General features: G+C 14.0%; 1 protein-coding gene across 1 annotated transcript, besides 36 other annotated features; it reads right to left on the minus strand. All coding sequences in view use genetic code 6, as the record gives it.

Moving 5' to 3' along the window:
• Nucleotides 1–140: 140 nt before the first annotated feature.
• Nucleotides 141–182: a microsatellite.
• Nucleotides 169–251: a microsatellite.
• Nucleotides 252–481: 230 nt separating this feature from the next.
• Nucleotides 482–585: a microsatellite.
• A 56-nt stretch (nt 586–641) lies between these two features.
• Nucleotides 642–1426, minus strand: IMG5_156660 (hypothetical protein; the record flags this gene model as incomplete). The annotated part of the gene is made up of 3 exons (XM_004030574.1): nt 642–761; nt 843–1020; nt 1071–1426. The coding sequence occupies 3 exons, from the start codon at nt 1424–1426 to the stop codon at nt 642–644; spliced, it is 654 nt and encodes a 217-aa protein (XP_004030622.1).
• Nucleotides 785–822: a microsatellite.
• Nucleotides 1427–3079: 1653 nt separating the features above from the next.
• Nucleotides 3080–3132: a microsatellite.
• Nucleotides 3095–3158: a microsatellite.
• Nucleotides 3152–3218: a microsatellite.
• Nucleotides 3219–3906: 688 nt separating this feature from the next.
• Nucleotides 3907–3969: a microsatellite.
• A 196-nt stretch (nt 3970–4165) lies between these two features.
• Nucleotides 4166–4241: a microsatellite.
• A 1262-nt stretch (nt 4242–5503) lies between these two features.
• Nucleotides 5504–5558: a microsatellite.
• Nucleotides 5505–5563: a microsatellite.
• A 107-nt stretch (nt 5564–5670) lies between these two features.
• Nucleotides 5671–5722: a microsatellite.
• A 1555-nt stretch (nt 5723–7277) lies between these two features.
• Nucleotides 7278–7342: a microsatellite.
• A 461-nt stretch (nt 7343–7803) lies between these two features.
• Nucleotides 7804–7848: a microsatellite.
• A 2041-nt stretch (nt 7849–9889) lies between these two features.
• Nucleotides 9890–9922: a microsatellite.
• Nucleotides 9911–9986: a microsatellite.
• Nucleotides 9911–10002: a microsatellite.
• Nucleotides 9916–9962: a microsatellite.
• Nucleotides 9939–10040: a microsatellite.
• Nucleotides 10041–10727: 687 nt separating this feature from the next.
• Nucleotides 10728–10785: a microsatellite.
• A 4-nt stretch (nt 10786–10789) lies between these two features.
• Nucleotides 10790–10851: a microsatellite.
• Nucleotides 10792–10835: a microsatellite.
• Nucleotides 10852–10954: 103 nt separating the features above from the next.
• Nucleotides 10955–11034: a microsatellite.
• Nucleotides 11035–11634: 600 nt separating this feature from the next.
• Nucleotides 11635–11686: a microsatellite.
• A 701-nt stretch (nt 11687–12387) lies between these two features.
• Nucleotides 12388–12417: a microsatellite.
• Nucleotides 12388–12418: a microsatellite.
• Nucleotides 12388–12427: a microsatellite.
• Nucleotides 12428–13207: 780 nt separating this feature from the next.
• Nucleotides 13208–13247: a microsatellite.
• Nucleotides 13229–13335: a microsatellite.
• Nucleotides 13231–13270: a microsatellite.
• Nucleotides 13277–13321: a microsatellite.
• Nucleotides 13336–14198: 863 nt separating the features above from the next.
• Nucleotides 14199–14228: a microsatellite.
• Nucleotides 14229–14739: 511 nt separating this feature from the next.
• Nucleotides 14740–14795: a microsatellite.
• A 371-nt stretch (nt 14796–15166) lies between these two features.
• Nucleotides 15167–15257: a microsatellite.
• A 443-nt stretch (nt 15258–15700) lies between these two features.
• Nucleotides 15701–15736: a microsatellite.
• A 25-nt stretch (nt 15737–15761) lies between these two features.
• Nucleotides 15762–15795: a microsatellite.
• The last annotated feature ends 267 nt before the right edge of the window (nt 15796–16062 follow it).

A 16062-nucleotide genomic window follows, 5' to 3' on the forward strand; every position in this document is an offset into this window, starting at 1 on the left:
TTTTACTAATATATTGTTTTCATTATTTTAATAAATATAATTTATTTAATTTTATTAAAAGGTCCCTAAAAGTCAATAAATAAAATTTAAATGATATGTTAAGAAAACTGAAAAGAAAATATTGAATGATTATTCTTAATTATAAAAATAAAATAAATATTAAAAAAAAATTATTATATAAATAGTAATTTTATAATTATTTTATAAATATATATTTTTAATTATAATTACAATCATTTAATTTTAATTATAAAAAAGAAATAAATGCAAAAAATATGCTAAAAAAAATATATATATCAATTTTGATTAGTTACTATTATATTTAAAAAGAAAGAAGATAGTAATATATAAAACAATTCAAAATTAAAAAATAAATGTTATATTAATTAAATATTTATTTTTTTATGAAATAAAATAAAATTAATTTAATTTTTCTCTTTTTTTTATTTTAAAAAGTATTTAGGTATTTACTTTTTATTATTATATATATATACATATATGTATATATATATATATATATATATATATATATATATATAAATATCTATATTTATAAATTAATATAAATATATATATTTATTATATCCTTATTTTTTTATATATATATATTAATATATAATTTATCCTTTTTTTTATTTGTTTCAGTACTATTTATTGCTTAAATTGCTTAATTCCTTGAATGTTTTTCCAAACATATTTTCTGATTTAATACTTTTTTAAAATCCTGAATAACCTACAACAGGCACTTCTTTTGGTGGATTCTTTTATTTTAAAAATATGAAACAAATAAATAAATATAAAAATAAAAAAATCATTAAAATATATATAAAAATTAAAATTACTAAATCTCCTTTAGTTAAAGCCAAAATAGTTTATGCTTATTAATTAATTTCTTCTACTGATTATGGCTTTATTTATTTAATTGGATATCTATACACTGGTTTAAATCCTTAATAACCAATAACATGTACTCTATCAATAGGAGGAACATCATCAATACTTCTTGGTTAAGCTAAAAGTCTTATTTTAAAAAAAAATAAAAAAGAAAAACAATTAAATAAATAAAATACTATGTTTTAATTAATTCAAGTCTTTCAATTTCATCAATTTTTTATTTTTCATTAATATTACTATATTATGAAAAAGCAGGATTATTTCTTAAATTTGGCTTTTAAAATTCTAATTTATAATTAGTTTTAAATTATTCTTCTTAATCTATTATGAAACCACTTTTATATCTATTATTTATACATTCAGCTGTTATTTTTGCAAATGTTTTGCCGTGTTAACTTTCAGCTTCTAATGCTTTCACATGTCCTTAATATCCTGGAATATGCTACTTTTGTATTTCGTAGGTTGGTCCTCCTACCCATGTTTTGCCTGTACGAACATCATCATATGTTGGTACTAATTATGTTGTATTCATATTTTTTTTTATTATTATTTTTTATTTATTTAAGTTTCAAAAAAAAAAAAAAAAAAAAAAAATTAAAAAAATTAATTTTAATATTTATTTATTTATCAATTAAAATGTTTTAAAATAAAATAAAATAAAAAAATTCAATTAAAAATAATAAAAATTTTTTGAATTAAAAATAATAAAAATATATTTTTCTTAATATAATTATTTAATAATTAATAAAAAACAAAAATTGTAGTATTATTTTATATCTTGTTTATTTTTTAAATAATAGTTAATACTTTTTTATCAAAATAAAATATATATATATAATTAATATTCAAAACTTTATTCTTGAAAAAAAAAAAAAATGATTTAATAAGAAGAAGAAGAAGAAGACACTTAAAATAAAAATGATGATGAGTTTACATTAGAAGATTTAATAAAGAAAAAAAAAACTATACAAAAAGAAAAATATCTTAAGAGAAAATAAATAATAAAGCCAGTACCTGGCTGTAACAAAAATAAAAAAAAGAAAAAAAAATATTAATATTTACAGATAATTTTAATTCAAGGCAAGATATTAATATAGAAGATGAAAATTTAGAATTAAGAGTTGACACTGTAATTAAAAATATAATAAATAAATACTAAAAAAATAAAATATAGTTACATGTATATGGAGTTGACTTTTTAAGCACTGAATAAATACTTAAATATTTTTAAAGCTATTAGCCTTAAAAAGTAGAATGGATAAACGATTCTTCATGTAATATAGTATTTCCTAATGAAAGCAATTTAAAAAAAGCTCAAAAAGAACTATCTTTGACCTATTAAGATGACAAAAATTTATCAGAATAATGGAAAAAAGGTATACCTTATAAAGAAAAAAATATTGAATTTTCTTTATATTTTCGAGTAGCTACAAATAAAGTAATTTTTTTTTGTCTTTTAAATAAAAAAAAAACATAAAAATAGGATAAAAAAGGATAATAACTTTCTGGAAATGACTCTAAATATTATCAATATATATAATAATAATAATATGCGTAAAAATAGAAACTAAGAAATTACAAATAAAATAAATAAATGCATAAGAATAACTATAAATAATCAAGGAATAATATATAATACTATTAATAAAAAAGATTTAATGACAAAAAATTTAAATATAAAAATAACTATAATAATAACAATAATGATAATGATAACCCCGATAACAATTTTAATAATAATGATAACTAAAATGACAATGATAACGATTAATAATAAGATAATAATTAAAATTTTGAAGAACAAAACTATGTTAATAATAATAATTACGAAAATAATAATGATAATGATAATTATAAGTAGGAATAGTTTGAAGAATAAAATTAATAATATTCTTAAGGTGATATAGATGATGAATAATGATAATAATATAAATACATTCATTTTTTTAATTATTTTATAAAAATGAATTATTTGTCTATCTAATTTTTTTATATTTTTTTCTTTAATTATTTTTAAAAACTCAATTGAACAAAAAAAAAATTAGATATTTGTATTGTTTCTTTATTTTTTTTTTTTTTAATTTATTAAGTTTTTTAAAAAAATATTATAGAGAGAAAATAAAAAAAAACATTATAGCATAGCATAAAATTTATAGATTTAAAATATAGTTAATTTTCGTTTATTTATTATTAATTAATAATAATATATTTTTAAAATATAACATATTATTATAAATAAATGATATTATTTAAAAATTATATATATATATATATATATATATATATATATATATATATATATATATATATATATTTAAATATATTTTTTTAAATGGAAACTCAAAACTTAATAAATCAAAATTTATAAATATCAAATAAACCATTACAATAAATGAATTAAAATACTAATTTATAAAAAGAAAAAAGTTTTAAATATTTTATTGATCGCATTATGTATAATATTTCTAAAAAAAAGGTAAAAAATAAAAGAATAATCTTTAAGACAATAAAAGCAAAGAAAAAAAGATTGCATTTGAAAATAGTAATAAATAAAATAAAATTAAACTAAACTAATTTTTTTTTTTAAAAAAAAAAGAATAAGAAAATATTACTTAAGATCATTTGAAAAATTTAGTATAAAAAAAAAACTATTATATATATAAAGCATTAATTAAAACACATAAATAAATGAAAAGTCATAAGAATAAATGGCAGATTTAACAAACAAAATAAAAAATTTAGACAGTCAATATTTAAAAAGTATTTACATGAAAAACAACATAAATATGAATGATTAATAAATAGAAATGATGAAATAAATAATATCGCCAAATTTAATATAAAAAGCAGCACAAGTAAACCCAGCAAAAAATGTAACTAAAAACAATAAAGAATATTTTTATAATTTAATAAATTATTAAAAAAAATGAGCCTTAAGAAAAGGGGCAAAAACCAATCACTTAAAATAATAATGAAAATATTTATAAAAATCCTATATTATAACAATAAGTTTATAATTAATAAAATATTAAGAAAAACTAATAATTAAATAAAAGAAAAATATAATAATAAAATTTAGATATTAAAAAAATTATTTTAAAATATTTAAAAGATACTTTTATATAACCTTCATTTGCTATTGTAATTATAATATTATCTATAATATTTTATATATCTAAATAATGATATTTTATATATTTATATTCTTCATAAATTATAAAATTAATTTTTTTAAAATAAAATTATTATGAATATATTTTTAAATAAATTAATATATATATATATATAAATATATATAATATATAATTATATTTATCTATATATACATATATATTTTTATATATATAAAAAATATATAATTTTTTCATAATTTTAAAAAAATTATTATATTTTTTAAAATTAAATCAATATTTTATATTTTTTTTTTTAAATTATATGTTTTTATTTATTTAAAAAACAACAAATAGAAATAAAATCTATATTTACAATATTATATATATTAATATAATCTTAATTTTTTTGCATAATACATAAATGCTTGAATATATTTTATTTGTATATAATTTAACCAAAATTCAAAAAATTATTAGAAAATTTATAAAAATTAAAATAATATAATTTAATATTATATATTAATTAATTATTTTAAATATATAAAATTCAAAACATTATATAAAAAAAAACAAAAAATATGTCGAAATAATTTTCTTCCAAACTACCAAAAGAATTAAATTATTAAATTGATATTACCTTAGAAAAATTAGAAATGAATTTAAATTTTTAAGATTGTTTAATATTAATACTTTTGAAACGAGGTTTAATAATTATTTTATTTTATATAAAATTTATTGATTCACTAAAACAAACAAAATTTTTTTTAGTAATAAAAAAAAATCAAATTAAACTTTTTTTAAATTGTAAAAAAAGGCTCAAACAAAGCAGAATTAAAACAGCCTGTAATTTTTTAAAATAAGCAAGCTTTTTTTAATAACTAAACTATAAGTATTCCTATAAAATTAAATTGTGATGATAAAAAAAAGGAATTTGAATAAAAATTAGTAAAATATATATATATGTTGATTTATATTTTTTATTTATATATTAAGGTTTAGATTTAAGTACATATAAAATATAAAAATATTTAAAAACTAGCTGGATATATTGAATTTGATGCCTCATTATATGCTAAAAACAATATTATATAATAAAAAGAATAATAGTTTTTATTGAAATGCCCTGATTAATAATCAAAGTTATTTTATTAAATCAAAATATATTAATCTAATAAATTGGATCTTGTATAAAAAGATTAGGAGCCAGAAAAAAATAAGTATAAATCAAACAATATTTTTAAAAAAATATTTAAATAAGTCCAATAATTATATATTAACATATTAAAAAAAGTATAGAAAATGAATATTTTATTAAAAATAAAAGAAATAGATTTATAAGTAAAGATGTATCACCAAGTAATTTAAATTTTAATAAATAAAATAAATGATAAAAATATTAAAGGATCAATATCTCCTTTATAAGTTTATCAAAATAATAGTTTAATAATTAAACTAGATTCATCTAATTAACATAATATGGATAGTGATGATGACGGAAAAAAATTAGATAAATTAATAAATAAAACAATTTAATAAAAGTAATAATAAAAATTAATTACAAAATAATTATAATAAGGAATATAAAAGTAAGAAAGTAAATTAATAAATGCAAATAAAAATAATGAATCAATCTAGTAAAAAAAAAATATTATAATGATATTAAATATATAAAAATAATATATATATAAATATATATATATATATATATGTATATAAATACATTTTTAATTATTTATATAAGTAATGATGCACGTATTTTATTTAAATAATTAAAAGAAGGAAATATTTAAAAAGAATATTAAGTTTTTATATATTTTAATAAAACCATATATTTTATAATATAAAAGTAAATAATAAGAGATATTCATGAATGTGAAGGAAATAAAAAAAAGATTATTTTGTTGTTTAAGAATATAAAAAATAATTAGCCGATAAAGAACAATTTATAAAATTATTATAAATAGAAAATTAATAAATGAAAAATAACTAAATTGTAATTTATAATTAATTTAAAAATAAAAATAATTTTAAACAGGTTTATGATTAATAAATAAGATAAATAAATAGTTAATTTTAATAAAACTTAAATAATTTGAGATTATAATAAGAAAGTGAAACTTTAATTTTACTATAAAAAATATAATAATTAGAATGTAGTTTAGAACAAAGCCAGATTGTATTAAACTCTACAAATAATTAATTAGAAATTAGCAAATCTAAAATAAATTCATCAGGTTTTGATATGAATAATATATAAGATAAAATAAACATGATATAACTAGAAAATTAAAGATTAAAAAAAGAAATAAGTGCATTAAGTGACGTATAAACCGAAAATATTAATCTAATTAAATAAATATCAAAATTTTTCTACATAAAATGATAATATGCAATTATAACTACAAAATCAAATAAAAGAAATAGAAAAATAAAAATAAAATCTAACTGAAAATAATGAATAACTTAAAGTATTTTTTTTTATATTAAAAAAAAATATTAATATAAATATATATATAGGTTTCGATAGAAAATCTTTAACAAAAATACAATAAATTAAAAAAATAACTTCATGTGAAAAATGAAGAATGTAAAAATAAGTAGAATTAATTATAAGCCTTAGAATAATAATTAATTTTTACAAAATAAAACTTGTCTGATGTTATTAATTAAATTTTAAATTAATAAAACCTTGAATTAATGGAATTAATTGAACCAATTATAAATAGTTAGTTTAAAGAAGAATATTAATTTACTTTAAATTCTTAAAAAAGTTCTCTAAGTATATCTAGTAATTAAGATAAAATAAATAGATTGTGAATACTTTTTTTTTATTATTATTATAAATAAAACTATCAAAAATAAAATATATATATATTTATAAATACTAAAATATTTTTAATATTTTGTTTATATATATTTAAATATAATTTATTTATTATAGTTTTTTTTTAATTAATTCTATTTTTTAGTTTTATTTAAAGTATTAGTATCTTTGTTGTGTTTTTATAAATTTTTATAATTAATTAATATTTTTTTTATTTTATAAATTAAATAATAAAAAAGATAAATTTTTAAATAATTATTACATATTAATAATGTTTATAAATATCTTATCATAATTTATTTTAATATTATAAAATAAAAATATTTTATATATTATATTTATGTCAACTTTTTAAATATATTTTAATTTAAATTACATTATAAAAAAATAGATGAAAATAATGTAAGTAAGATATATTAATATATAAAATAAATATTTTTAAATAAATATAATATATAAATATATATATATATATATATATATATATATATTTTTATATATATATATATATTTATTTATCCTTTTTTTGTTTTAATGAATTATTAATTAAAAATTTTATAAATATTTTTTATATATAGTTTTTATTAAAATTTCACATATAAAATAAAAGCACTAATAAATAATAAATATATCAATCTAATCTTTGTATATTACTAAAATTAATAAATTTATTTTTTAGTGTTTTATGTGACTAATATCCTATTTATAAATTAAATATTTTTTAGATTATTTTACTTCCAATTTTTTTTTTTTAATATATTTGCTTTATTTTTTAACCTCAAATTTATAATTTTTTTTATTTAATATATAAAACCAATATGTTGATATTTTATTTATTCGTGGGATTGTTGGCTATTATATGGAATACATTATAAATATATTTTTTAAATAAAATTTATTATTAGTTTAAAATTAAATATTTTTAAATTATTATCATTAAACAAAATTATATTAAACACAAAACATAATTTTATTTATTAAATTAAATAATATTTTAATATTATATAATTTATTAATTACTATAATAAGAAATCCTTTTTTAAACATAAATCTATTAAACTTGAATTTCTTTAAAAATAAAGTAGCATTTATTTTTATTTATCTAAATTTTAAGAGTAAACTAAATCAGAAATGGCAAATAAAGTCAAAATTTCCAATATATTAAATATAAAAGAAATAAATTTACATATAAAAATAGATAAAATAAATACCATAATTGATTAAAATAAATAAAAAATGAAATAATAATTCATTTTTTAGATAAATGTCTATTATCATTGACTATAAAATGTGGCATAACTCCTATACTTTTACTTTCGGAAGACACAACCAATTAAATATGACTAGCATTATGAATTTAAAAATCTTAATTTTCTATATTAAAGCTAGATATTTTTTAAATATCCTATATAGAATTTACCCAACTAAATTAAAAATTAGACTACATTTAAGTTTTCTATTTAAAAACTACACTTTTAGAAAAAGGCAATTTATTAACATGAATTTCATTTTCACTTTCGGAATGGTCTTCAATGAAATTTGATTATTTTTTTTTCTCCTAAATTTATATATCCATCTTTTTAAAAAAACTCCAATTATTTTACTTGCCTTCATTCTTTAAATAAATTCTTCATTACAAAAGTTCTCGATTTCCATTTCTAAATGAATTTCATTTTAATTAATCCATTCATTCTATTTTAAATCTTCCAAAGTAATTCTTCCCTAAACATTCTTTTCCATCATCTAAATCATTAAATTTTATAAATGTTAAGATATATAAGGCTTTTAAGGAATCTAAAAATCACCCTATTTTATTTTCTCGAGAATATCATTTTAACTTTGTCCAAAAAAAGGTAATTTTCTATAAATAATGCAATATAAAGTCACCCCTAAAGACCATACATCAGCTTATTTAAGCCTGCAAATTTTCTCTACACGATTCATTTCCGAATATCTTTAATTTTAGAAAAACTCAGGAGGTTAAAAATGAAAAGAACCATCTTATCTTAATAAATCTTCATCTTTATCTGTAGAAAGTATAGACAGCCCAAAATCTCCTATTTTAATAATTCCATTTTTAGTTAATAGAATATTTTCAGGTTTAATATCTCTATGAATAATATTATTAGAATGTAAATAATTAAGTCCTTTAATAATTTATCTTAGTATATTTCTAATTTAATTCTCGTTTACAAACTCATCCTAGTCTTCGTCAAAAAAAAGCTTTTTATTTCTTTAAAATCTCCCTTCATTATTTACCCATTTTAATAATTATCCATCTTCTGCATATTCCTAAATTAAATAAATCTTATCATGCTCTTAATTTTGTATTACTTCATATAATTTTATACAGTTAGGATGATTAATTTTCTACATTATTTCGATTTCCCTTTATAGGTGAATTAAAGCGTTTTATAAACTCGATTTACCGTCTTCATTTTTTACATTAAAACATTTCTTACTTAATTACGATCTGCTAAATATTTTTACAGCAAATTTTTTTCGAGTTATTTCCGATATTGCCAATTTCACTTTACCTTGTCCTCCTCGAGCTATTTTCTTAATTAAATGGTACTCGTTTATACTCTTATTTCCTGTAAAATTCCTCTTTTGATTTATAGTGTAAGTAAACTTTACTTAATATTATTATTCTTCAGTATCTAAATTAAAAGAAGAAATTAGAATATTCCTTTCAGAATTATATTTGCTGAGATTTAAGCGGGATTTACAAGGAGAAAAATGAAAAATATATTAATTATTAGTATATTTAAAATTTTCGGAATATTTACGCATTTTCTTATAATCTAATTAATCACTAGATTTAGAATTACATTCACTTTTTATAAAATTCATTAAACTATTATTATTAATATTATTACTTCTCTAAGAATTCATTTGAAATATTTATCTTTTTTAATCAGAATTTAGCTAACTATAGTTTATTTTAATATCTTTTATTTCCCAAGGGTCATCTTCATCATCATCCTCGTATTCCATTATTTATTCAGGATAATTATAGAACATTTCTTTTATGTTAATAATAATACGATTATTATTATTTTTTATTAATATATTTTTTTATATATATATTATATATAAAATATATATATATAATAATATATATATATAATTATTAATATATTTTTATATATATTTTTTATATATAATATACACATATAATTATTATAATATTTATTATAATCTTTTTTCTCTAAATTATTGAATAATTTTTTTAGATTCATTTAATTTATAATTATATTATACTTTATATTAAAAAAAATATGTTTAAAGTAATAAATATTTATATTTAATACTATTTAATTTCATATTTTAAAAATAGATTTTGATTTAATTTATTTTATATATTTTTATTTTTTAATTTATTTTTTATAGTTTTTGAAAAATTTTATTTAAATTAAAACTTTTAACAAATTAATTCTAATGATATAATCTATTTTAAATATATATATTTTAGATGTAAGTTATAAAAATATATAATTTCAATATATAAATAATAAATTAATAAAAAAAATTAGAAAAATTAAATTATAAAAATGCTTAATAAATATATTTATATTATATTTTCTTAAATTTTCAATAATATATATTACTTTATATAATTATAAAATTCAAAAAAATAAAAAAATTGTTATCTAAATTTAAATTTTTATATAATTATTTATAAAAAATAAAGTAATTTATCACAAAAATATTTTTATAATAATATTTTATAATTTTATATTATAACATTATCATTTAAATATAATTAATACGCAAATATAAAATAAATATTTATTATTAATGACATAATTTAATATAAAAAATGATTATAATTTTTTTTAATATTATAAAATTGACTTTATTTATAAAAAAATAATTAAAAATTAATAAATTAATTTAATAATATATAATTTAATTTATTAAAATCTATAATTATGAATTTTAATATATATATTTTTTTTTTTTAATTTTTTTCATATTTTTTAAGTTTTTATAAATTTTTTTTTATATTTTTTTTAAAAAAATTTGGTTTTTTTTTAAATATAAATATTTGTCTTTATTAACTATAGTATTAAATAAATAATTTGTCAGAAATTGCAAAAAACAAATTTAATTATATTATTAATATAATATAATATAATATAATATAATATATATATAATATAATATAATATAATATAATATAATTTAATATAACATAATTTTTTATTTTTTTAAAAATAAAATAATTAAAATGAAAAGACCTTCTTCTGCTTATAGCAGAATACATAAACTAATGCAAAGTTATTGTAGAAATAAAGAAGAAAAATAACAAAAAATGATAGATGAACCTCAATTAATAATTAAACATTTAAAATATAAAGAAAACTATTCCAACAATATATCAAAAAACAATTTTTTTGAATAAAAAGATGAAATAAAATAAAATGATAAAGAATGTCCTAAAAATTGTATTTTTTTATAAACTAAATAATAAAATTAAATAAAATCTTTAAAGTAAGAAATATAAAGTATTTAAAAAAAAAATGAAAAGAACATTTATAATATAAAATTATATTTTTAATCTTAAATTGATAAAAATTTGTTAAAAATATCCACCTAAAAATCAAAAATATAAAGATTAAAAAAATTAATTCATTAACAAAAAAAAACAATTAAAAATCTATAAAATGATCCTTAACTGCATATAAATAAAGAATAAAAATATTTATAATCCGAGCTTTCTAATTAAATTTAAAATATTTCGAATTAAAATTAGATTATTAAATAATAATCGAAAAATAATTCTCAAGATCATTAAATATTTGATAATTAAGTAAATTAATAATTTTAGAATTTAGAAAATGAATAATTTATTAGTTTAGATAATTTACATAAATAAATAAAAAGTATTTAAGACAGTAATTTTTCTTTAGATACTAATAGTTTAGAGTTATTTTTTCCTGAAAATAATGTAGAAAGTGTTATTTAGGAAAATAAAAACGATATTAATATGTAATAAAAGTTATTAATTTAAAATATTGATATTGGTGTTAATACAAGTTTTTATTTTTAAAAAGAAAAAAAAGAATAAGAAATAAACACTTCTTTTGAAATTAAAGATTTTATCGAAGTATAAAAAATAAAAAACGAATATGATATTAATATAGAAGAAATTAATTAAAAATAAATATATAATTAAAATTAATATTAAGAGTCTAGTAATTAAATAAAAAATGCGTTTTTTGATAAATATACTTAAAGTTAATAAATAATATCTGATTATGAAAATATGTTATAATAATTAGTATATAAAGTTAATAAATTGTAAAGTTTTTTAGATAATTAAAATATATAATGAAATATTTTAAAAAATAAAATAATTATAAATGTATAATATATTATAGTTTGTATATAAAATAATTTATAATCTATATATTTAATTGTTTAATTTTGAATAAAAATATAGTTTTAAAAATATTTTCTACTTTTTTAGACTTTAGTATTATATATTAATTTTATCTGATATATTTAAATTATAATAAAAATAAAAAATCAATAATAACATACATAATTAATCAAAAAAATCAAAAAAAATCAAAAAAAAAAATAAAAAGAAATTTAAATTAAAAAATAAATATATATAATTAGTAAAAATAAAATAATGAATAAAATGTCAAATTCAACTACGAAAAGTATTTAAAAAATAAATTATTCATAATTAATGTTTGGAAGAAGTTACTCAGATATCCAGAATGGATTTACAAGTCCTTTATTTAGAAATAATGAATGTTCATCGACCTTAAATGCAGCAAAAAATATAAACTAATAATCTAATGCGAAATACTTAACATAAAAACAAATTCATGAAAATAAATATATATCTCCAGATAATCAATCGAACCGTAATAATAAAGCTATTTAATCAAAAAGCAATAATTAAAATATTAGAAAATCATCAAATGATTTTAATAATTAATTAGCAAATAATTATAGCCCAAAACATAAAAAAATATAAAAAAATTAAATAATAAATCAATAATAAAAATATAAATCATCAAATTAAGAAGATTAGAAAAAAAATTAAATTTAGACTTAAAAAAATACGACAGATAATAAATTAGAATTATCGCCTAAATATTTACATTTATATAATAGTCCAAGTACAGAGAAATATAAAAAATATTAATAAAAGCAAATAGATAAAAAAGTACTGAAGTATGATTCAAGTAATTAATATAATGATTCTTAAAAAAATAATCTTATTTAAAATAAATTTAATTGTGAATAATTAAATATATATAATCATTGCTTTGATTCGAATAAATAATAATTAAATCAAAATAAATTTATGTTAACGACTTTTTAATAAAAATAAATAAATTAATAATCATATAATAATACAAATACGAATACGAATAATACTAATACTAATAATCTTAATATTAATACAAATAATAATATGAATAGTAGTAATAACTATATTAGTAATAATAATATTAATAATAATTTAAATAATTATATGCATAAATATAATTACTAAGGCTAAGGTAAAGTTAAAATTTAAGAATATTATAATAAAAATTGTAATATATAATAAAAGATAAAACGATTAAATAATTAAAACACTAATAATAATACAAATAATATATAATAAAAAACCTAAATAAATGAAGGTGTTTAAAAATTTATACAAAAAATAAATGAAATAAAAAATTTTAACTAAAAAGAATTAGCATAAAATTTATATTAAAATTATTATAAAGAAAGTGTCTAAAACAGTCCAACATAACAAAAATAACAGTTATTTAATTAAAATGAATAATTATTATAAAGTTTTAGCAATAATATAAATTCAAATAATAATTCAAACGGTTATAACAATAAAATATTCGCAATATCCAGTAAAGAAAAAGTATAAAATAGTTAAATTCTTTAATTAATATAAAACTAAGTTATATAAAATTCAGAGTCTAATAGAACAGGGAATTTTACCTAACTCTAATTAAATTAAAAAAACAATATTAAATTAGTAACAAGTAGTGAAAAAAAAAGAAGGAAAAAAAAGGAAAACAGCTAAAGGAAAAACTCGAATTCAGAAGAAGAGAGTGACACAGAAATTTTTTCGAGTAAACATTCTAATTAAATACATAAAAAGACATAATCACTTTCCAGAAATTATTGTACTTCGAATAGTTACTTTAATGAAATAAATGCAAGTAATTAATAACTGAATTTTTCTTAACCTAGAAATGAAAATTATATAAAAATTAATAGCATTTTGTAAAGTAGTGAAAAAAATGATAAATAAAAAAATAGTACAAGTAAATAATAAAGTAAAGATTTTTAAGTATTATTTAGCAATTTATTCTAAAAGAATGAATTTTAAAATAATAATAATGAAAATACATAATAATATATGAATAATGAAATATTAAATTATGATCAACCAAATATGAATATAATATTATAAAAAGATATGAAAGAAAAAAATATATAAGAAATATAATATATTGTTTAAAAAACTTAATCGTTATTTAAAAAATATAAATAAAAATAAGAATTGGACAAATAAATACTAATAGAATAAAGTTTATAAATTAAATAATTATAATAATAATTAGAAGAAAAAGAAAATTTAATTAAATAATAAACAAATACAAGCGAGTTTTAAAATATAAAAATTTTATAATAAGATAATCAAATAAATGACTTGTAAAACAAAATAGATTTATTAATGTAAATAGTTAATGAAAAAAAATAATTGGATTAATATTAAGTTAATAATTAAAATAATTAATAAACTGTTTTATAAAAATATTAAAGTGAATAAGTTTAAGGAAGCTGTTAGTTTAGTTAAAAATTAAAAAAATAAAATAGTTAAGAAATTCTTTAAATTCTAAATAAAAACACTAACTAAGCTGATATTAATAATAATAATAATAATAATAATAATAATAATAATATTAATAATAATAATAATATTTTTACTGAAGTTAACTAAGGATTTTAAAATATTTTTAATAATTTAACTTATGAATATAAATCTTTCTAAAATAATAATTAGCATTAGCATTTATATTTATAAGAATAGGGTTAATATGATAATTATCAAGAAAATAAATAATAAGATTTCCAGTATGAAATTAATTAATAAAATAATTTAAATTTAATTATTGACCCTATTAAAAATTAATAATTATAATAATAGGAATAATAATAGTAAAATATATAAATTTAAAGTATAAGTTTTAATAATTAAAGTTTTGGTTGATTAAATTAATATTTATTACATTATCAATTTAAAATTTAAAATTCTATATTTTTTTATGTTTTGTTAATATTACTCGACATTTTAATAAAATATATTATATTAATTTTTTTTATTATTTTAATTATTAATAAAATTTTATATATTTTAATTTTTTATTATAAATATAATTATTTTTAAACAAATGATATTTTTAATAGAAATTAAAAATAATTTAAAAGAATATTTATAGAAATATTATAAATATATATATATTATTTTTCTAATTAAAAAAGTTTTTATATTTTCTTTTTATGTATTTTAAAATATATTACCTAATTTGAGATTAGAATATAATAAAAATTAAATACAAATATCACATATAATATTTATCATATATTATAAACATATTTATTTATATATTTATTTGTTTTATAATGAAAAACAAATATTTACATTAACAATTGTTCTAATATTATATTTTCTTATTTAAGAACTAAATAATTATTTTTGTATTTTCTATAAAATCATTATTTTTTATAGCATTAAACATTTCAGTATGAATTCTTAAAAATTATATATTATTTTTATTTGTTATCCATTGATTTAAAAAAATTTATAATTATCCAAAAAAATAAAATAAAAAAATAAACAATCATAAAAAAACAATACAATAAAATTTACAAATAAAAGTTTTAAATAAAATAAAAACTAAAAAAAAACTAAAATAAAAAATGGAAAAATCTAAAAAAATGAAATTATCTGATTATGAAATATTTTAAACATTAGGAACAGGTATGAATTTTATAATACAAACTTAATTTTAATAAAAATAAAAAGGTTCATTTGGCCGTGTAAAGTTAGCTAAAAAGAAGAATACAAATTCGTTTTTCGCTTTAAAACAATTAAAAAAGTCAGAAATAATAAGACTAAAATAAGTCGATCATATAATAAATGAAAATTCCATTCTATCAAATATAAATCATCCATTTATAGTAAAA

The sequence above is a fragment of the Ichthyophthirius multifiliis genome (assembly GCF_000220395.1).
Source record: "Ichthyophthirius multifiliis unplaced genomic scaffold scaff_1120509251188, whole genome shotgun sequence".
Lineage (NCBI taxonomy): Eukaryota > Ciliophora > Oligohymenophorea > Hymenostomatida > Ichthyophthirius > Ichthyophthirius multifiliis.